This window comes from Chroicocephalus ridibundus, chromosome 13, assembly GCF_963924245.1.
Source record: "Chroicocephalus ridibundus chromosome 13, bChrRid1.1, whole genome shotgun sequence".
Classification (NCBI taxonomy): Eukaryota; Metazoa; Chordata; class Aves; order Charadriiformes; family Laridae; genus Chroicocephalus; species Chroicocephalus ridibundus.
Genome location: NC_086296.1, coordinates 5,940,788 through 5,963,982, shown reverse-complemented (window position 1 = coordinate 5,963,982; position 23,195 = coordinate 5,940,788). Strand labels below are relative to the sequence as shown.

Sequence of the window (23,195 nt, the reverse complement as noted above, 5' to 3'; positions counted from 1 at the left end):
CCTGCTGCTCGTCTGCAAACTTGTCTGTGTCACCTGTGCCTGCACGCACACAAAATGGCAGGAAAGCATGACAGAACCACCCCACAGCAGGGAGGGTGCAAATCCCACCAAGGCGCAACCAGAGAGGAGAAAGGTCATGGAAATGGGTGGGATAAAAGGGGTTCAGGAGGACTGGACACAGCCCAAGGGACGGAAAAGCAGGGAAAGGGGTAAAGATAACGGGGCTAGGACTCAGGAGATGGGACAAACCAGGGCTTGAGGGAGGGGGAAAGCAGGAGTTGGGGAGGGAAGGTCAGAGCAAAGGGGCGTTTGGTCAGGCAGTGCCCGGGGGAGGGCTGTGCAGGCCGGGCCCTCACCCACTGCCTCCTCGCCGTCCCGGCCGCGCCGCTCGGCCCGCAGCAGCAGCAGCGTGGCGCCCGCCTCCCTCTCATCGTCCCCCTCCCGGGTGCCGCGGTCGAAAAAGAGCAGCACAGCCCGTCCCTCCTCGCCGTCGCCGCGGTTCAGCAGCTCCTCGAATGGCGCCGGATCGGGCAGCCCCAGGACGGCGAGCGCTCGGTCCCGCAGCCACTGCACCCGCACATCGTCCAGGATCATGGCGGCGACCTCCGGGGCCCGACCGACGCCTCCCGGTGGCCACGGCAACGGCCCCGGGCGGAGCGATAGCCGCCGCCCGCCCAACGCCCGCCTGAGGAGGCCGCCTCGCGCTTCCCACCGCCCCTCAGGGGCGGTCCGTTACCTCGGCCCCGGCCCCGGCGCGAGGCGGGCGCGGGGCAGCGGGAGGGGGGGGCCGGCCGCGGGCGTGCAGGCCCGGCCGCCCCCTGCAGCGCTGCCCGGGGGAGAGAAAGGGCTAGGTACAAACGTAAGGGCCCACTCCGAACTGCGCAAACGAGGTTTTATTCGTAAATAGTATGAAACTTACGCTGTTCCGATGGCACAGGTGTTAAAACATTATGGTAATATCCCCATTTTTACACCGATACAAAAAATAATACAAAATGACCCCTTTCTGCCTATTCAGTATAAACTTTGGTTCAACAACATCAGGTAAGTAACACCGTATGTCTGTGTGTGTCCTTACAACCAAATGTAAATGGGGATCGAGGCCAGGCCTTCATTCCCTGTGCAAAAGTTACTCCTACGAGCAGAAACTCTGCATGTAGAAACAGAACCTGGGATGGAAATTTCTAGTAGGCAGTTTGGTTCTCCTATTTGTGTCCTCACCCAGATGCTGCAACGTTTTTCCTGACACTTGTACCCATGGCGGTCAGGGCCAGCGAGGGGCTGCACACACCAGCTTTGCAGGATGGATCAGAAAGCACCTCACCACAGGGAAATAAGACAGATAAAACTTCCAGTCTCCACTTCTAAGCCTGCCTTCTTCTGTAGCATTAAATATCACTGCGGCTTCTGAAAGGTTGAAGTAGTAACTCCGGGCAGAACTCAGAATAATGGGTTAACATTTTTGGTGCAATTTTAAATACAGACAAAAAAGAGCATGCTGCATTGCTATGTATAAATTTACTTTTCATAATCCTTCTGGAATAGATACTGAAAACAGACATTGCTTCAGTTGCATTGCTGAATTGTTCCCAAAGTGCATGAGAGGGGAGCTTGCTTAAGTATGTGATTAGTAATGATTAGTAATGATAATAATGAAAAGTCTTTCAGATAACTTAAAAGTAACCATTCAAGAAAATTAACAGCCTCAACAAAAAACACGCTTACACTGGTTTTAGGACAAGCAGTAACAACTTTTTTAAAGAATAAAATTAATTTACAACATTAGTTTATCAAGAAAAATGTACATTTTATGTCTATATACTTTACAAGATGCTCCAGATCTGCTATGTATTTCTATTGGAGGTATATATTACAGAATTATTTGGCTGCATTATAAGGCAATCAGTGAAAAAGACTTTGTCCTACAAGAAACCATTCGTAGGTGAGATCCAATCACGATTACTTGCAGACAATTCCAAACATTTCTGCTGACAGCAACCAAACTATGCCGTATCATCTTTATTAAAATGTAAAGAAATGTGCTTAAAAGAGAAAGGCGTAAACTTGTATCCTCCACCAGAGTAGAATTTGTTCTGAAATTCCACCCTGAAATGAGACAAAAAAAAACAAAACAGAATCTGTAAATTAATCCAAAATGAGCAGCTGTCAAGGGATAGAACTGTGCAACACAAGAGGCTGAACAAAACCAGTCCTAATCCTGTCACTTAGGCTTTCTGTGCCCCTATTTAACCTTCCTGTCACAGACTCAGGCAAATTTCATGGTTCTCAGAGACCCAAACACACCGACGTTGTGCTGTAATGGCTCATTCCTCACTTCTTACTAATTTGTTTTCCAGTTAGTTGCAGTTAACTGTTTTGCAAATATACAATATCATGAGGACAATACTCTGTAATGCATATAGCTCTGCCTCACGTGTTTTTATACTATATATCTGCCTTTTCTTATACTGTAAATTTCATCAGGTTTCAAACTAAACATTTTCTGGATCCACTGCAATGTGCAGAGCTGGTGAGACTAAGAAAGCATTAAAATACTTAAGGGTTGGCAACACCACTTTAGCAAAAGTTTTGGTCACTAATATAAATCAGACTGAAGCCTTTCAGTGATATAATCAGATTGAAATTAAAAATACTTATCCACGTTACCAATATTCTACAGTATGAAAAGCTTCAATACTATAAATCAAACGTGCTCATAGTTTGCACCAACATAAACTCTGAATGTGATACAGGTTAATATGCATCATAAGCCAATATAATATTTGAATTTACTGAAAATATTCCAGAGGAACAAATCACATTCAACTAACAAGCCATGTATTTAATATGATTGAATAAATCTGTTACAGTAGCATGAGGCTGTTGAATTTTACACTTTTCTTTTTAATAAGGCACCTAATATTCTGACACAAAAATTCCTCGTAAACAAGCCAGTACATGCTAAGTAGTATTAAGAAAAAATGAACTTACCAGTGAAGTCGTATAGCATGGAGAAAAGCAGAAAGCCCCTCCATGACCAAAAGAATAAAAACCGTTAGCACAGCAAAAAACGCTAGAACAGGAACTAGCAGTAAGACACCATATGTTGTATCCACACGAAGACCCACTCTCATCACCATTTGCCATAGAACTTCTGATAACTCTATTAAAAAAAAGTTTTTAATTTATTAGTGTTGATACTGCATACATTCACGCAGAGAGCTACTCTAACTGACCCGTGTTCTAGTTTAAACAATATTATGGGATCTGTTGAACATGGCAACCCTTAACCTCGGTTAGTTGTCCCCCTCCTCCGCCGAAACATTTTGAAGTACCAGTTCCAAAATCAGATCTACTGATGGCAATATTTTACACTGTGACACCATTAGCAAGAGCGTAAATACCTTCCAAACTGGTCAATCAATGGGAAACAGGAAACGGCACTTCAACTGTTGATATGCTATTATGTGAGGTAACACTGTGCTCAGATAATCAACCTCTTTACAACACAGAGCAATCAATGAAGAAAATTACTAGGTTCCAAACAATAATTCACAGTTTTAGTTTGGGGGCTTCCCATAGATCATGATTAGTTTAAAAAGGGAACTTTTTTAAATTAAGAAAAAGATAATTTGATAGTAGTATCACTTCAACAGGCCAGCCCCCCTCTAACCAGCATTAAAAAAAAAAAAAAAAAAAAAAAAAAAAATCGACAGATGGGAAAAAAAAAAAACAAAAACAAAAAACCAACAAACAAGAAAACCCCCACTTACGCGCATGAGCAAGACTTAATGCCCAGAGTCTCAGGTAAGAGGCTGTATTAGAAATACATCCTAGACAGTATTCAATGGTATGAATTGCTTGATTCATAAAGACATCTGCAAAATTAAACTAAAATATGAAAACACATTGTGAGACAACAAAAATATTCGTCTGCAAATCTTAATATACGTGGAAGAAAAATTCCATTAAAGGGTAATACATTGATTTCATATCAAGTAAAAAAAAAGATCTGCTATGTTTAAGATTCTTATTACAAATACAATATTAAAAAAAAAATAAACAACAGGTGCTAGAGTTTTCCAGTTATTTTCCCCAATTACTTTGTTGATAGATAGAAGCGAATGCAATTTATGCTCTCCACAAGGAATATGATCTAATACTTTAAAAGTCTCAGTAGTAAAACCAGTTACGGTTCTAATTCCCATTCTATTGATGTTGTAAGTTTACAATGTCAATTTTTGCATCTTTAAACCCAAGGTTAATTATTAGTAATGCTAGTGATTAACTATGTTAATACTGTAAACTCTAAATATACGTACTTGTTGCTAACACCAAATTACAAGACTAATATTACTGCAAGTTTCAACGTTTACTTTGCATGGAACTACGACCCATTTTATTTAAGCAAACAATTCTTGCATTTTCTATACATAAGAAGTAGGAGTCTACTACCCCTGTGAAGCAAGTACTACACATAGTCTACACATTGGGAAACTGAAGCAATTTTTTGTCTTTCAATTCACATGAAATCAGTGGAATTGGTCAAGACCTTTAAAAATTTGGCCAAACTAACCAGCAGCAATAGCTAAGGACTAGGAAGGCAGCTCATGTCTCCCAACCCCCATTAGCAATAATCCTCATCACAAGATGTAATTTGCAGACATAAAAAGACTTCTGTCTGGATGAAGGGCCAAAATTAATTAACAGGAAGCTGGGCAGTCATGCTCTTGCCTTAAGAATCCATAAAAGCATACAAATTCAAAGATTTTTATCCCATTCTTCCGTTTAAGAAAAACTATAGTCTTAGATGCAAATAAAGCATCTAAGCAAAGAACTCTTCCTGTTCTCCACTTCAGATAGATTGTCGTTTACTGTAGGAATCTGAATTTACAAATAAAAATAAATAAATTGCATTCACGCATCAAGGTATTTGTAAAGGCTCAGCGTATTTTCTTGAAAACTTCCAGGAACTCAGTGTACAGGTTATCTTCTTGATATTCCACTTCTAATTTGCTTTTAAGGACATGCGAACTAGAGGTCAAGTAAAAACGTTACCTCCTCTCCGTCCCCCTCTCTGTGTCCACTGTCTGAATGACTGCTTCCTTCTTCCATATCATGAGATCTCAGCAGAGAAAGTTCTTCTTCACTTTCTTTTCGAATTAGCTTGTAGCCACTCTGCAAAATGGAAATGCATAGTGTTAAGAGGACTGCCAGCGTATTTTTTAAAATTTATTTAAAGTAGTCACATGCAAAGGCGAAAAAGAGTTAGAGGAACAAAGCACTATTGTATGTCACAGTCAAAAACTTTCCAAGTTGAGTAGAAATACCTAGTAAGGACATTACTTTATATGCAATACAACAGCAGCTGAATTCTTCTATACTGAAGAAATGTGTAAGTGTCTCTTAACACTTACCCTGTACATCCTAATGCCTCGGCCTCCACTGTGCAACCAATATAAATAAAGTGGTTTACCAAAAAGCATTACAGGAACAGAAAGGAAAGCAATGCTAAGTAAAAACCTCTGTAGAGCAACCTGTTAGGGAGGGAAAGAAAGAAAATTAGATTTGATCACAAAATCCAAAGCAGGAAAAAGCCTTCCCATTTTCCTTTAAAGGCCTGTTTAAGCATAAGAAAAGTACTACTGATTTCAGTGGGCATGTACTCAAATTGAACATACGCGTTTTACTTAATCAGGCCCTTAAATCGGTTTACAGACATCCAGCATCTTCAGGACTAGGTTCTGGATTAAGGCATTACCAATACTCAGTTTTATAAGACTACGGCATACAGAAAAGCATCAAAATTACAAGCATGAGACTCCATTCTCTAGCCTTAATTTTAACCTGGGAGATTTTGTTCTAGAAACAGGTATTTTCACAAGTCACTACGTAAAATCTTACAACTGATTAAAGAGTAAATATGTTATTTAATCATAACATGTATTCAATTTTCCCTCAGTCTGATACACTCCCCTTCCTAGGGGAACACTCAGCCATCAGCTGAGTCTCCACTTGTTAGAACACTACTAACCTGTAAATTAGTAAGAAGCTTGTAAGAACGCTACTAACCTGACCGGTGTAGAAGACCTCTGTTTCACCTCCAGGAAACAGGAACATGTTAATAAATTGGATCAGAATACTAGGAGCAGATGTAGAGTCCTCTGCAGAGTACGCTAGCCATTTAAAGAAGATCATAAACACAAGGTAGCCAAAGATGCACATCATGAATAAAAGTTCAGGAAGAAAAACCAAATAAATATTATACTTCTTCTTGAAATGCCTGAAACATAAAAATGGGGGGGAAAAATGAAAAATAATTTTTTTAAAAAAAAAGGTCAAGATAAATACATGGCGCAAACATAATTTCAATAAACAGAACAGTACCCAGCACTTTTAAACAGCACAACTGCAGTTACAATCCGAAACTGATTTCTTCATATTAACCAGGTATGCCAGTGGAAATTAAGACCACAAGAGGCATGTATCTCTATTTAGCAACACATAAAATAAAATCTTGTAGTAATCCATGTCTGCAGATTTGCTGGCATAATACTGATCTATCATCTTATTTATGTGAAGGAAGATCTCTCCGTTACTGTCGTTATTTTAAGAACAGTTTTCACAATTACTATTATTCTGTTTTTAAAATATTGTTCCAGTTTCCTCCTACCAGATTAACAGTTATAATTCAAGACTTGACAAAGACTATAATGTTAATATTATTTTAACTTGTTGTACTTACAAGTGGTTAAATACCCCCAATACAACTCCAAATGTCATGTGAGTCACTCCAAAAATCACAGACATTTTCATTTTGAAAGAATTTAAGAAACTGAGACGGTTGCTTGCCAAATTCCATATCTGAAGAAGAAAAGACAAACCAGTATTAAAGAACAGTGTAACAGGAGGAATTAAACAGCATCCTTTCTCTATTGGAGACCAGAATTCTACCTCAAACAGTGATCACAACTGAAATTTGAGTTTCATGAAAATAGTGAAATCTTTCTTTGACTCGTTAAGGGAAAAGCTCTTTTTGAATGGAGAATGCAAGAAGAAACATTTTTTTTTCCATAGTAAGATTTATTTTCCTAACTGTCACGGTTTCAGTTGGGGTACAGTTAAATTTTTACCAGCAGCTGGTATAGTGCTATGGTTTGGATTTGGGACGGGAATAGCGTGACAGCACACTGGTGTTTTTAGCTGTTGCTGAGCACTCAAGGCCTTTTCTGCTCCTCATTCTGCCCTGCCAGCGAGTAGGCTGGGATGGCACAAGTAGCTGGAAAGGGACACAGCCAGGACAGCTGACCCCAACTGACCAAAGGGATATCCCACGCCGTATGACGTCATGCTCAGTATATAAAGCTGGGGGAAGGAGGAGGAAGGGGGAGACGCTCAGAGTGATGGCGTTTGTCTTCCCAAGTAACCATTACGCGTGATGGAGCCCTGCTTTCCTCTACCTATTAAACTGTCTTTATCTCAACCCACGAGTTTTTATTCCACTTTGACTTTTCCGATTCTCTCCCCCATCCAAACTAGGGGGGTGAGCGAGCAGCTGCATGGTTCTTAGTTGCCGGCTGTGGTTAAACCACAACACTAACACACACCAAAATCTAATTTATAAATGACTAATCATCACAAATGGATAATTTAAAATAATAAGACTAACCGGATCAATTCCAAAGGGATAAGCTCCATTGTATACACCAATAACATTTGGATCCAGTGTTAAAAATTTATTATCCTTCAGATCACGAAGACTGCAGAGAAAAACACAGTCAGATCTGACATTGTTTAAACATAGCGACAACATATACTTTCAGTTCTGCAGGACGCTGCTGCTGCTTTTCTTTATATGACTAGCTAACCCACCGACAAGACTTCAAAAGAATACAAGGATTTCTAAGCACAAAGGCCCTGGCTAATAAAAACAATAGAAAAAAAAATCTCTAGAAACTCACAATCTGGGCTTAACTCACACTAACTGTTGGTGAAAGAAAAGTTTCTAGATTTTATTCCTCATTCCCCTAGAATGGAAAGTTTCATTTAAAAAGCAAACAATTTGCTTTTATATACAATTCATTAACAAAAACCCAAAGAGTAATAAATATCTTTTTTCCCGTTTTGCATTTGGATGAGTTTCCACTCCTACTTCGTTCACATTTTAACCAGTCAGTGGTTTTGACTCTATTATTCAAGCTGCTTCCTGTTTTTGAGGCGGAGTGAACAGAGCTGTGAACATTTAAATACCAAAAGGACGTGACACCTCAAAACAATGAGGTTACCCCACTTTGTGAAGAAACAGGTTTGACAATTCACATGGCCTACTTTGTTTTTTTTTTTAACTATCAAGAAAAGCTGTGCAAAGACTAATAATTGCTAGGCAATTAATTTATTTAATTTATTGTTAATGTCTTTACAGTAGATGCTAATTCTTCTTGGCTACTCGTTCCAGACATATGGCCTAGGACAAATTTCTCCAAAACTAGCCCTGTTTTCTATTCCTCTCGAAGTCTGATATATATATATATATATATTTTCAGAAACCTCTCCTGGAAAATACAGTAACTGGAGGCAAATTAAATCCATTAGCATAAAGACAAACTATAAGACAGGAGGCAGTTTGCTTTTTATGAATAAAAAGAATACAAGACAAGACAAAGTCTTAGCGCCTTCCGTTAGGATTTTACAATACTACTGAAGTCCACAGCCATTCATAAGAACACCTTTGTGAGACCACAAAAAAGATGGAAAACACATCTAAGAAGGTTTAGGGACCGAACAAACTTTAGAAATGTCACCTCAAAATTAGATACAAGTTCTTACTAACAATAAAAAAATACTACATCAGCTGCAGTTTTTAATGACTAAAAGTTACCAGCTAGCGTACAGCATTAGGGTACTGCAATAGACACTGTTTCAGAAGACTGATAATCATCTATACCCAAAGATAATATTCTAGGAAATGTTCCAGGTGACAGAGGGCATGTAAATCCAGTAAAGCAGCACTGATAAATACGAAATTAACTTGATATATTGACGGAATTAAATATAATCAAATTCTAATAGTGGTTTTGCAAGAAATTGTGTTCTCTGTGGATTTAAGATAATAGGCAATTTGATTTTTTTTTTGTTTTTAAATAACTATTGCTGCCTTTTTATTTTAAGTGTAGATGACACTGACATCTGCTGTGAGGAACAACACAGCAAGGCACCAGCAATCCAGGATGTTCCTGGAATGCATGATGACAACTTCCTCCTCCAAATGGTAGAGGAACCAACAAGAAAAGGTGCTATGCTGGACCTTGTCCTCACCAACAGGGAAGGGCTGGTGACCAACGTGAGGCTCAGGGATAACCTTGGCTGCAGTGACCACGAAGCGATAGAACTTAAGATCCTCGGGGCAACTAGGAGGATGTATTCAAAGCTTACGACCCTGGACTTTAGGCATGCAGACTTTGATTGCTTGAAGGATCTGCTGGCCAAAGTGCTGTGCAACAAAGCCCTAGAGGGAAGGGGGGCCCAGGACAGCTGGGCACTATTCAAGGATCACCTTCTCCGTGTCCAGGAGCAAAGTATACTGACAAAGAGGAAGGCAGGAAAGAATGCTAGGAGACCTGCCTGGATTAACAAGGAGCTCCTGGACACACTGTTACACAAAAAGAATCTTTACAAGGAGTGGAAGAAAGGACAGCTAGAATGGGGGACATATAAGGAAGCTGTCCAAGCAGCAAGATACCTGGTTAGAAAAGCTAAAGCTCAGTTAGAATTAAATCTAGCCAAGGAGATCAAGGGAAACAGCAAAAATTTCTATAGGTATATTAATGGCAAGACGACGACTAGGGAAGGTGTGGGCCCCCTCAGAAAGGAAATGGGAGAACTGGTGACACGTGATATGGAGAAGGCCGAGGTTCTCAACGACTTTCCTCAGTCTTCACTGGCCACACTCCAGCCACACTCCCAGAGTCACAGAAGACAATGGCAGGGGTTGGAAAGAACTGCCCATTGTAAGTGAAGATCAGGTTCGTGACCACCTGATGAAACTGAAAGTGTACAAGTCCATGGGACCCAATGGGATACACCCATGGGTACTGAGGGAACTGGCGGATGAGGTTGCTAAACTGCTATTATATTCCAAAAGTCATAGCAGTCTGGTGAGGTCCCCACTGACTGGAAAAGGGGAAACAAAATCCCCATTTTCAAAAAGGGTAAGAAGGAGGAACCAGGGAACTATAGGCCAGTCAGTCTCATCTCCATGCCTGGTAAGATTATGGAGCAGATCCTCCTGGAGGCACTGCTGAGGCAGAAGAATAACGAAGAGGTGATTGGGTACAATCAACACAGCTTCACCAAGGGCAAATTGTGCCTGACAAACCTGGTGGCACAACATCAATAGGCAAGGGGAGAGCAACTGACGTCATTTACCTGGACCTGAGCAAAGCCTTTGACACTGTCCTGCATGACATCCTGGTCTCCAAGCTGATAAAATATGGGTTTGATGGATGGACAATTCAGTGGATAAAGAACTGGCTTGACGGCCGCACCCAAAGAGTGGCTGTCAATGGGTCCATGTCCAAGTGGAGGCCAGTGACAAGGGGAGTCCCTCAAGGATCAGTACTGGGACCGGTCTTGTTTAACATCTTCATCAGCGACATGGACAATGGCATAGAGCGCACCCTCAGCAAGTTTGCCAATGACACCAAACTGTGTGGGGTGGCTGACATGCTGGAGGGAAGGGATGCTGTCCAGAGGGACCCTAATAGGCTGGAGAGGTGGGCCCATGCCAACCTCATGAAGTTCAACAAGACCAAGTGCAAGGTCCTCTATCTGGGTTGTGGCAATCCCAAGCACCGATATAGGCTGGGCAGTGACTAGCTTGAGAGCAGCCCTGAAGAAAAGGACTTGGGAGTGCTGGTGGACGAGAGGCTCAACATGAGCCGTCAGTGTGCACTTGCAGCCCAGAAAGCCAATCATATCCTGGGCTGCATCAGGAGAAGCGTGGCCAGCAGGTCGAGGGAGGTGATTCTCCCCCTCTACTCCACTCTCGTGAGACTCCACCTGGAGCACTGCATCCAGTTCTGGAGCCTCTACTACAAGAGAGATACAGATGTGCTGGAATGTGTCCAGAGAAGGGCCACGAGGATGATCAGAGGGCTGGAGCACCTCTCCTATGAAGACAGACTGAGAGAGTTGGGGTTGTTCAGTCTGGACAAAAGAAGGCTCTGAGGAGACCTTATAGTGGCCTACCAGTATCTTAAGGGGGCCTACAAGAAAGCTGGGGAGGGACTTTTTAGAATGGCGGGTAATGGTACGACTAGAGGGGATGGATTAAAACTAGAGATGGGTTGATTCAGATTGGACATTAGGAAGAAGTTCTTCACCGTGAGGGTGGTGAGACACTGGAACAGGTTGCCCAGAGAGGTGGTGGAAGCCCCGTCCCTGGAAGTTTTTAAGGCCAGGCTGGATGGGGCTCTGAGCAACCTGATCTAGTGGGAGGTGTCCCTGCCCAGGGCAGGGGGATTGGAACTAAATGATCTTTAAGGTCCCTTCCAACCCTAACAATTCTATGATTCTATGTATCACTTAGCCCGCAGCACACTAGCACTTACTACCTATACAACTAGATTTAACAACAACTGCCTGACCAGCCTAATGGCCTTTTATGATGAAGTGACTACATCAGTGGACACGGGAAGAGCTATGGATATTGTCTACCTGGATTTCTGTAAGGACTTTGACAAGATCCCCAACAACATCCTTCTCTCTAAACTGCAGAGAGATGAATTTGATGGGTGCACTGTTTGCTGGATGAGGAATTGGTTGGATGGTCACATCCAGAGGGTAGTAGTGAATGGCTCAATGTCCAGATGGAGATCAGTGATAAGTGGTGTCCCTCAGGGGTTCAAACTGGGACCAGTACTGTTCAGTATCTTCATCAATGACATAGGGGGCTTGAGTGCACCCTCAGCAAGTTTGCTGATGACACCAGGCTGAGTGGTGTCATTGACACACCTGAGAGACTCTGCTCATTGCAGGGGGGTTGAAGTAGATGAACTTTCAAGGTCCCTTCCAACCCATTCTATTATTTTACTAGATTTCATTACATTTACTTACTCCTTTCAATAAAAGGACAGTTAAAATGGGTGACCGAAAGGGTTAAATTGTTGCAGGAAGTACCTTTTTGTTTTAATGGTATAGCAAACAGAAGCACACTACTCACCTCCAAACCTTCTGTTCAAACATCGCTGAAACATTCCATCCAGAACCAAATATATTTAACGACTTTGAAAAGCAGTCATTATAGATCAATCCAGTGTATATAGAAAACAGACCCATTAATAAAATCACATATCGGCCTTCAAATAACATTTTCATTATCTGGAAAAAAGACAAAATAGAGAACATCATCTGCTATGTGAACAATCGTTATCTACACATTTCTAAAAGAAACACATTTTTGGCCATACCAAGACTTCTAAAAACTAAAAATCCTTGTGAATAGTCATTAAGGAATACGAAGAAACCTACGGCCAACCAAGATGTAACACAGAGAATTTTGCTTTAAGCATGTAAATATGCAATTTACAAATGGCAGTCACCAAATAGGTACAGTTTATCTCCCCACATTGATTTTATGTCAGGTGATTTATATGCAAAGGTTTATATCCATTAGGAAATAGAGCTACCAGCAGGAAGTATATTCTGAAAGATATTTGTGGTTTAAATTAATGCAGAGAGTTGAAGTCCCCATACAAGCTCTCATGACACAAACAGAGACTTTTCTCATTGGCATTGTTACACTAATGAATAATCATTTTAAACCATGTTTCCTTCCTGAGACTAGTTTTCAAGAAGTTAGTCATTTGCAGCCATTCTTAATTAAAGATAATTCTAATGAGAGATGCACGTGTTCCCACATTCCAGCCTCATAACATTAAAAAATTAGTTAACTTTAAGTTAATAAATTTCAAACTACAACTCCTTTTCAGAAATAACAGCAGATGGAATTTGGAAAATCATTTTCTCCTCACATTAGTCACTGTAACCACATTCTGTAAAACACACACATCACTAAGTAGCCCTCGCAGAAGGAAAGACGAGCCCAACAGTATCAATTAATTTTTGTCAGTCTTTCATTCCAACTTGATTATTTCTGCCCTTTCAAAAAAAAGAGAACAGTTTGTTAAGATCATCACATTCATCTCAAGCAATACGGCAACTTTAAACACAGAAAAACCTGAAACAAAGGAAGAAAACCCCATCTAATACACATGCAATAAATAGTACTTTTCAGAAACATAAGAACTATTCAATTGAAGTTATCTTGCTGGATGAAGAGTAAGTTATTTGTAATTCCTTTTACCTCATCTTGTGATCTTTTTAATCTAGGGTGGTTTTCATACAGTATTGTCAGGAGTGCAAATATGAACATTAGTAGACCATGCCCAAAGTCTCCAAACATAACCGCAAACAAGAAGGGAAAAGTGATGATGGTATAGAGAGCTGAAATGACAACATAACATGTTTCAGGCCCACAGCACAATAGATGATGTTGGTATCTGAATTATGCCTAAGCAATTAAACTATAACCTCTCAAACAATTTTCAGCTTTGAGTTTGAAAGTCCGTTCACCCACTGCTAATAGACATTTCCCCCACACTGTAAACTGAACTCAGTTTAAAGCTTCCTTATGTCTGTCCCTTAGTAATGACAATTCTGCAGTTGAGCGTTAGCCAACAATTCTGAGGATAATAATATGAGCCCAGCAAACAAAAACGAAACAAACTATTCTTCCTCTGTGGCTATTTCAGCTCTGAACTATAAAACATACATTCCCCTGTACAGCATGACATAGACAACGTAGCTGCAAAAACACATAAGGACATTAAACTAACTGGGCTATACAACAAGCTGGACTTTTTCCAAGCTATGAGCTCCATGCTTCAGTAAGATCAATAGCCATTACCAAAGCTTTCTTTTTCCCCCTAAGTATCTTAGCCAAGGTAAAGCATATGAAGAAAAACAATACAGCTATTATCAGTATATTTAATGCTAAAATAACTCTGCAAAATCAAATCCCATCTTACTGCTTGGAGCACCATTTGTACTTTCAATGAGCTACTGAAGTTTTAAAACAGCTATTAATAAGCAGTATGGTTGTCACCATTTTGCCTTTACTAGTGTCCAATTCAGCAAGGTATTTAAACACGTGACAAGGCAAGCAGTAATGATAGCACAGCTCACAAGGACCAACCTGGATTAACCTCCCCATAGTTTCCAACTCCATAAGCATCAACAATGTTTTGGAACCCTGAGGTGAATTTATTGGTACGTATCAAAGTTGGAGGAGGTTGTGTTGTTGGGATGGTATTCATGAATGAAGAAATTGTAGCTCCACTCTTCCTCTAATTGCAGGCAGAAAGAAGATACATTTATATAAAAACTCAGTTGACACTTCATCTAAACTAAGTGAAAACATTTTCTCTATCAGCAGTTTCACTGATCTTGAAACAGCCTCAAGTTTAACATTTATCCCTTTGTGCCTTCTTAAAAAGAAATAAATTACATTAATCTGTTTCTCTAAGACGACTCATTATGTACAGTGTTCTAATCCTTACTTATGAAATACCAAATGAGAATCATCGGTAAGTATTATAAAACAAAAATTTGATACTAAAAATTCCCTCTTGTAAAATAAAAAGATGGAGCTGCACTCAACACAACTAACACAAGGGAATTAGCACCTTCTACTTGACAGCAAATAGCACTGTGAGCCCACTCAGACTTGGGTCCAACACAGAAATTCTCATTCAAGGAAAAAGAAACAAAAAGGAAACCCAAAATACCCAACACAGGACTAAATAAAGGCTCTGCTAATACAGAGACCCAGACCTGCCTATGCCTACTTTTAGCCATTTTAAATAATCATTTTCTTTCCTTATCTGTACAGTTAGTTCGAGACAAAAGTTTTAACATCAGTGATCATTCAGCTGACTTACTGAACCTTCCTCCAAGGCATGGCGCAAATTCTGCAGATCAGCCACCGGACACCAAACCTCAGCAATTAAACATTTATTTGTGACATCAAAACTGCACAGGTTGAGTACATGATAGATGGCTTTCATCTTCTTTACTTGGATAACCCAGGTATAGATGGATTCAGATGCTTTACACAAGACTTGGCGTAAGTAATCCTCAGTTTTATTCAGCACCTTTGTCCAAGAAAAAAAAAAAATAACAAAAAGATTTCTTTGAAAATGTACCAGTGGTTATGTTAACCACAGTGAGAGCACCTAGTATTTGTCCAATGCTGGATGACATTTGTTGGAGGCCACACTAACCATTGCTTAAAATAGAAATCAATGCCAAGTACCCTCCAGTTTAATAGGTACATGCAACACAAGACCAAGGACATGACATACAGTCATGTTCAGATCCAAAGCTGTATGTATTTTAGAAACATATTCACATATTTAATGCTGTGATTCGTCAAACAATTTCCTGTGGTGCAATAACTACAGCAAAGGGAATACTGATATTTACTCACAGTGTGAAGATCCTGAATACGAACATTTAGTCCTTCAACAACGGCCTTGCGCTCCTCCAGGGTATTTGGATAGGGATACACATGACAGTGATAGCTACAGAAAAACAGAAGTTTGTGTTAAATAACCAAACTAAAACAAAACAAATCACGCAAGCCCATGCCCTAGTCAAATCTGCAACACACCATCTAATAACCATGGAAGAAATTCAACTGAGAGTCAGTATTTTGCCTGTGCTTAGTAAGGACTGCAGATAAAATGACTCATAGGTTTATTTGTATATTGCATAATAATAAAGCTAGATGCAATGGCAGGGGGAGGAACAAATTTAACTTCAAAAACTTTGCCTAAAAATCAACGCTTACAAGGAAGGGGAGCAGGGGGAAAACTAACAAGAAAATAACCCAGGTATAAAGAAATTACATATATGTTAGTTTTGCTTCTTACCAGTCACAAATCTTCTTAACTTTCTGGCCAATTTTTTCACCCCAATAGGATACTAAAAAAACAAACCATTTTGTGGTTTCGCCCTAAAGAAAAAAAAGTTCAGATGATGAAGTTCGTTTTCAACCAACAACTCCACTGTGACAAAATTAGAGAGCAAAGTAACACAATTGAATAATTAGAAAAAGCTGTGTTAGTGCCATTAACCTTCCACTATTTTAGTGAAGATCAAAAAATAAAATTCAAGTGTGCCAATCTCTCTCTTTTTTTTTGGTATATTGGAGAAAAACAGAAAACGTTTTCAGGGAGAATAAAAGATATATTATATTTTACCACCTCAGAATTATTAGTAATAAAAAAGTCTTAAAAAATTAAAACGTTACAAATTAGAATTGAAGCAAAATTTAGAAGTGACAGATCAGGTAGCCATAATTGCTGATTTACAAGAAATTAATTTTATAAGTTCAGAGAAAAAACTTCACTGAAGATCAACTGTACTCCAGACCTTCTTAGCTACTGAATGAACAAATAAATTTACTATTAAGAGGTAATGTGCTATACGGACCTAGTTAATAAATACCCAAGCAGCCATTTATGCCACGTATGTCGATCAAGGCAGCCAATCATAAAGTCACTACTATAGCACAATAAAGGTCTGCACTCATCAAGCTGAACAATGATAAATTAATTGCCACTCCTATAGTTCTGGTGGCATCAAGAGCTCTAATTTTGAAGTCTTAGAAGTTCTAATTCTTTAAAATAGTCTTCCCTCCAAGGGCACTGGGAAATCACTTACATTCACCAAGACCCTGAGCAGCAATTCTTCCAAGTCTAAAGAAAAGTACAGAACAGAATAAACTGATAGGTACAATGTTTACTCACTGTATCTGGATCTTCCAGAGACTCATCCAACTCCACATATGTAAGAATATGTAAGCCTTTACAGACTCTCCACAGCATTTTTTCAAAGGCTTCAACTTTTGCTATGTGAACTAACCCAGATATAAATCTATGGAAAAAGAAAAATTTGAAAAATAAACTAAAATCCACAAGAAAAATTATAAACCCGAGTACATCATCACTCAGGATCACATAGTCACAATAATTTAACATCTGCCATCTCTAGAGAAGGAGGCATCACCCCTAAACAAGAAGTAACTGTTACATAAAATAGAGTCAATTTCTACGTGGAAAACAGACTGTAGGCCTGAGCACACAAATAGAATTATATTTGACATCATTTCTTTCTGTGACAATAAGGTTCTTAATTTTTCCTTAGTAAGATACCATCTCATAATGGTGTTGTAGTGACCAGTATCCATATATCATTTTAAAGGCAAGTAGGTGATACCATTAATAATATTACATTTAAAACTGACGCTGCCAGGTGATTAAAACACTGTGTGTTTATCCTAGAAAAACAGTTTGAACAGCAGAAGAAAGTAGTGATTTAGAGCATTTAAAGATTTTCCTTAACATACATATTTGGTTTGATGGAAGTTTTGTGACAGTTTTTTTGGTGCTGTCCTATCTATCTCTTCAAATAATCCAATTTTGTTAGGAAGGTGCATTTGGGCCAGTCTCCTACCTTGTCTAAAACTGTTTGGCTCATCTGAAATCATTAGTCACACTACATTCCATCTTTTAAGAAAACAGCCCATTATTTACAGCAGCTCATCAAGCAGTTTTGAAACAGCACACACTGACAACCTGCCGTACATGGACTGAACAGCACCTACCCCAGCTTGGCACCCAATCTGTGCATACAGTTGTAATCCATTAATTGCTCGTTTTCCACAGATGCAAATTCTTCATAATTTGCATGTAAACGGGATTCATACTGGCAAATAAAAGAAAAATCATTCAAAGCTTTCAGAAAAAAATATTTTTCATTCATTTGAAATTCACTCATTTCATTCATTCATTCATTATTCTGAAGAACAAAAGCTAATTAAGTTATTTCAATAAAAAAATAAAAAAAACTTTCCTGTGTTCGATTCAGACAACAGAAAGATCTTGGAATCTCAAGTGCACTGCTCTTAGCAACTACAGACAGTGTTGCAAAAGTTACACAGTACATTTCTTAGCACCATTTATGCATCAAAATAACACAAACAGGCCTTCATTTTCAGTTGGCATCAGCAGTAGCATTCAAACAACTCAACAGAGAAATCACAAAGCTCCTCCTCTACGTTCAGGGTTGCATTTTGCTATGTGTATGAACACAGCCCGGCACAAAAGGCTGCCAGCCAGGTTCTCTAGGTACTGAACACAAATAATAACGAACAACGTACAGTGCTGTAAAGCCTGACACTAAGCCATGCACTGAACTACAACTACTAACGGTATGCAACACAAATGCCTCATGCCACACATTCCTCATCAAACAACATAATCAGTACCTCAGTTGTTCTCCTGACAAATCTTTGTGTGACCTCTAACATGCATGTGTATTCTGTCAGTTCAAGCAGGTTTTTCCTCAACTTTTCTTTGTTTTTAGTTACTTCCCTCAATTCTGTCTCCAGCTTCTGCAACTGTTCCTAAGACATGGAGGAAAAAATGACACAGAATCAGTTATACTGTTTTAGAAATATGGGGAGGATGAATTTTAAACACATGTTAATTTGCTGCAACGATGGGAGTTCCTCAGTTTCCTAATTAACTTAAACTCCATAGGTTTTATCCCTCAGCCTGACAAAGATTGCTTTGAGTACACTTGATCCTCCACTGGCATCTGTTAAGTCTGCTGTTCTGACGCTAATTTGCGTCCGAGCTAAGTAACGCAGATTTGGAAATACAACTTCAGACAGTACAGGGTGCAAGACACTTACATATTCTATTAATGGAATTACAGCAAAACAGAATGTCATTCAAAATTATATCTGTATTTTACAAGCTTCTACATCTGACGCACTACCAGAAAAAGCATTCACAGAAAAGAGCACCATGTTCTGCTACGCAACCAGCACTGGAACCTGCAGAGCCTTGGGCATATAAAACTCCCACAAACCCTGGAAATTTTGGATGCACAAAGAAAGCCTTAGGTAAGTCCCAAAGCAATAAAGGAGGCTGAAGGACTACATCCACAGATAACACTTTGCCTGGAACAGTGTAATATGCCAATCCATCAAAATAAAATAGATGACTGCAAACCCCACGAGTTAGCTTTGACCCTTTCACAATAATTTTGTATTAGTATCAAATCCTCACTGACAGTCTTTGAAGTAACTCTGTTAGAAAAAAAAAATGGGCAAAACCGAAAGCAAATGCTTCTTCCCTCCCTGACACACCCCTATAATTTAAGTCATAGGTCATAAGATAGCAAGTAATTAAGTTTGAATTGAAGTTCCAAGATCCAGCGCTACACTTTTGGCATCTGTTGTGTCGAAAAGTTACCTGGATTTCTAAAGTGTGTTTCAGCAATGGGGCAGGAGGAGCAACATCTCCTTCAGGGAGTGGAATATCCGCCTTTTTAATTTCTTGTACTAAATACCCTGGAGCGAGGAAGAAAAAAAAACAAAACACCAAAATCAGAAAGGAAATGGCATTTCCTTATGCTTCCCAGAATGCTGCATAGTTGCCCTTCAGCTGTTATTGATGCTGCCGATCACACTGCAGCATCATTTATTTTAGCAACACCACGCACACTAGAGTCTTCAAAAAAGAGGGGCTTACAACATGCAAGGAATAAATGCATAGAACATTTCTGTCTTCGAAGTTTGCAAAAGTAAGCTATTTTTGGAGCCTTCTGACTGAAATTTTCCAGGCACAAGGACTATTTAAGCAGCTTTTAACATTTCATAGTATCTCTCTGCTGCTGCAAGATACCACTTTCTGCTAATCAAGCCATCTGCCAAAAATCTACGTTCTGCTCATTGACCCATGTTTGGAATAAAGAGTGTTCAAACAAGGCAGCTTAAGCAACCTTGACAACAAATACAACTCACACTGGGCAGGGAGGCTGCCCAAATAGCTACTGGGACTGTTTGGCATGACCAGCACATGCGTCTGACGAGATTCCAATAAAAAGAATCCTTTAACGGTAACTTTTGCCCAGGACACAGTGAAGAAATCTGCATCTTGGCTGTAATGCTCTGCACACCCCTTCTCTATTCTTTAACTACCATGTGAACACAATTATTAACAACTTGACACATTTTTGAGGGTGCTTGGAAATTCAACAATATTGAGTTATGTAGGATGAAAAACAGGCTTTATTTTATAGTCGAGGAAATATGCACAGTAAAGCTTCCATTTTCCTAGCAGAGTTTTAAGCAGTCAATACTGAACTATTTATTGGCAACACATTAGTAAATCTACCTCAACTCTGGGCTTAAAAAAACCCTAACCTATATTTAGCACGTACATGTTATAGTCTACGTAAATTTTAGAGCTCACAAAACCAAGAAACAGAGAACAGTGGTAAAACACTAGAAAAGGTGGCCCAGAAAGGTGGTGGGAGTCTCCACAATTCAAAATCCCACCAGGCACACTCCTGGACAACCTGCTCCAGCTGCCCCTGCTTGAGCTGGAGGCTGACTAGGTGATCTCAAGAAGTGCCTTCCAACCTAAACGACTCTGTGATAGACCCAAAACTGATGCAGCATATCAAGACAAATTAAGGAATATATTTGTATTTTCTGATGCAATTCAGTACTACAGTCAAATGATCTCCAGGTCCAAAAGTCTACATAAAGATTCTACATATGTAGATGTATGTACGTGTATTTTTTCATACATGCGAGAATTCTATCAGACTCTACATCATTCAAATCATACAAGACTGGGAAGACTAAAAAACCCTGTAGCTGAAACCTCCACTGTAGTTCCACTCTAGCGATGTAAACTTTAATAATGCCACAGATGAGAAAGGGCAGATAATGAAAACAAAGCTCACCAAGTATTCTTTCCATTTCTTCACACTTCTTTACTTCATTCACAAATTTTCTCTGAAATACACTTACATTTGGGTTAAGCTGAAGGAGAAGGACAAAATGCTTATTAGGTACTTAAAATAGCAACTGCCCCTAAAAAACCACCGCTATTTCTGCGACTTCATGGGGACTATTTTGCATGTATTCCACGTGCTCTCTTTCTACAAAGTGCTTTTCAGCTGAGATGTACGAAAACCTAAAAAGTCTTCAAATAGCAAGGCTGGTTTTATTAAAGCAGGATTATGCTACGCAAAAACTAGCCTTTTGCTAGTTTTACTCAAATAACAGAATAGCTAGATCTACTGGAGAAACCATTCCTAATCTTATTTCTAGAGTTTTAAAGTACTGCTTAACAACTTCAAATTAACAAACCAACCTTTCTACAACCAAATTTTTGAGATGGATTTCCACAGAATCTATTGAAAGAATCTTTTTGCGTACATCCCCATATTACGAGCGTGCAATGTCTCTGACTACTTATTCAGCTTTTAATTCAGACCCACTAATACATTATTTCTGGAATAAGTGGTGTGTCAAATGCCTGGAACGGCATCAAAATCTTAAACATACCACCCATGTAGTGATTCTTACAGATCTGTTTCCTCCTACCTGCCATATTTACTAACTAGCTGTTAATTTAAGTTCTCCCAGCTTTCCTTGCAAACATTTTGCAACCTATATTTCTGAAGAACACTTGGAAGAAATTTCAAAGTCTCAGTCAGCAAGCAAAGATCATATAATTACAATGAGGCAATGCAGAAACAAGGTTAATTATTACCCAACCCAATTTTATGTCAGTCAGGCATGTAGTTTCCAAGTTGTGCTGCTCCTCCAGGAACAGACATGTTTTACAAACCAGTAGTCAGCAATGTTGAAGAAATAAGCCTACACAACGGCTAAAGATGTTTCTTTCTATCGATCTGTCAATGGGGTGGTGTATCTATAAGCTCTGCACATACACTCGGACTAAAGTCCGTGTGACTTCAGGTGTGCAGTGGGCTCTCCCACGGGATCCTACTGCAAAAAAATCCCAGAGTGTACACTAACAGAGAGATAGGATACAGTCACCCGAAAACAACCCTCCCTAGACTCTCAGGGAGGCTGGGGCTCCACACCGACTCCCCATCTCCCAACCTCCTTTCAGGCAAACGCGATTTAGAGATCAGCCATGTATCTGCAAGTCACAGCCGGGGAAAGGAGGACGAGAGGCGGTCCTGGAGTCTTTTACATCGCATCATCGTAACGAAGCCTACTTCTTCCCCACGACAACTCCCCTGCGCGGCTCGCCTTTCCCCATGTCGCCCACCCGCCGCGCCCCCTCGGGGACCTTCTACCTCCCCCCGTTCGCCCCAGAAAGCCCCGCCGGCGCCCGGGCCCGGTGGCCGCTACTCACGTCTCGGAACTCGGCCAGGCCACGCTCGCCCACCTCGCTGAGGCACTCGTAGGCCGAGCCGCTCTGCAGGAAGAGCTGCGCCAGGCACATCGGCTCGCTGCGGAACAGCGAGCCCATGGCGGGCGGGCGGAGGGCGGCGGAGGGGCTTAGCGAGGCGGGCGCCGAGGCGGCGCGGCGGGGCGTCCGGCAGCAGCCCGCGGTACGGCGGCCATGGCGGAGCGCCCCAGCCCGCCGCCGGCAGCGCGGCCAGCTGCTTCCGGGGGGCGGGGAAACGGCGGCGGCCAACCGGCGGAGGGGCCCGGCTGGCGGCGGGGCTGCGCGGCCGCAGCACGGCGAGCTCGGCACCCCCGCACCGCCCGGGGAGCACGGCACCCTCACAGCGAACCCCGGGAACGTGGGATGGAAACGGCGGGGAAGGAGGTAAAGAAGATACGTTACTAACGGAATTGTAAGAGCCGAACCACGGGAAATCCCAAACTGAACATCGTATTTGATCAGCTGAGGAAAACCGGTCGTAAATGTTGTCTGTACCCTGTGTAGCCCAGATCAGGTACAGGTTGCCAAAGAGTTAACTGGAAGAGAGAATTACAGATCAATCTGTCCGATGCCCCAAAAATAGGTGGGCATGACGGGTTTGCTATGGAAAGGAACCGACGCAGTGACCTGCTGTGCCAGGACAGGAGAACACACCTGACAGGACAACAGCGGTCCATCCCTGAGGATGACAACGGTCTGTCCATAAGGATGACAACAGTGTGTCCATGAGGATGACAACCCGACCCCTCTGCAGCCGCAGGGCTGGCCTCGCCTCCTGCAGCGGGTCATGCAGAGCCCACCCTGCAGGCGTCAGCTCTGCGCTCCTGCTCCCCCAAACACAGA

General features: G+C 40.9%; 2 protein-coding genes across 3 annotated transcripts in view; both read right to left on the bottom strand.

The window, feature by feature from the left end:
• DNAH10 (dynein axonemal heavy chain 10) overlaps nt 1-594 on the bottom strand; it is a 57,505-nt gene extending 56,911 nt beyond the window's left edge. Inside the window, exon 1 of the mRNA XM_063351338.1 lies at nt 357-594. Coding sequence (XP_063207408.1) covers nt 357-594 — 238 coding nt within the window. The remainder of the gene's footprint in view (nt 1-356) is intronic.
• A 291-nt stretch (nt 595-885) lies between these two features.
• On the bottom strand, nt 886-22,906 carry ATP6V0A2 (ATPase H+ transporting V0 subunit a2). 2 transcript variants are annotated; one of them, XM_063350758.1, is made up of 20 exons: nt 22,759-22,906; nt 20,887-20,965; nt 19,386-19,483; nt 18,392-18,529; nt 17,729-17,829; nt 16,872-16,998; nt 15,993-16,075; nt 15,548-15,641; nt 15,000-15,212; nt 14,255-14,405; nt 13,364-13,503; nt 12,221-12,378; nt 7,670-7,760; nt 6,746-6,864; nt 6,073-6,283; nt 5,418-5,537; nt 5,059-5,178; nt 3,774-3,891; nt 2,992-3,163; nt 886-2,106 (listed from the first exon to the last, which is right to left on the bottom strand). In XM_063350758.1, the coding sequence occupies exons 2-20, from the start codon at nt 20,900-20,902 to the stop codon at nt 2,004-2,006; spliced, it is 2,373 nt and encodes a 790-aa protein (XP_063206828.1). In that variant the 5' UTR covers nt 20,903-20,965; nt 22,759-22,906; the 3' UTR covers nt 886-2,003. The 2 variants fall into 2 exon arrangements, with proteins under 2 accessions (XP_063206828.1, XP_063206827.1); XM_063350757.1 differs by lacking the exon at nt 22,759-22,906 and adding an exon at nt 22,317-22,587.
• Nucleotides 22,907-23,195: the final 289 nt, after the last annotated feature.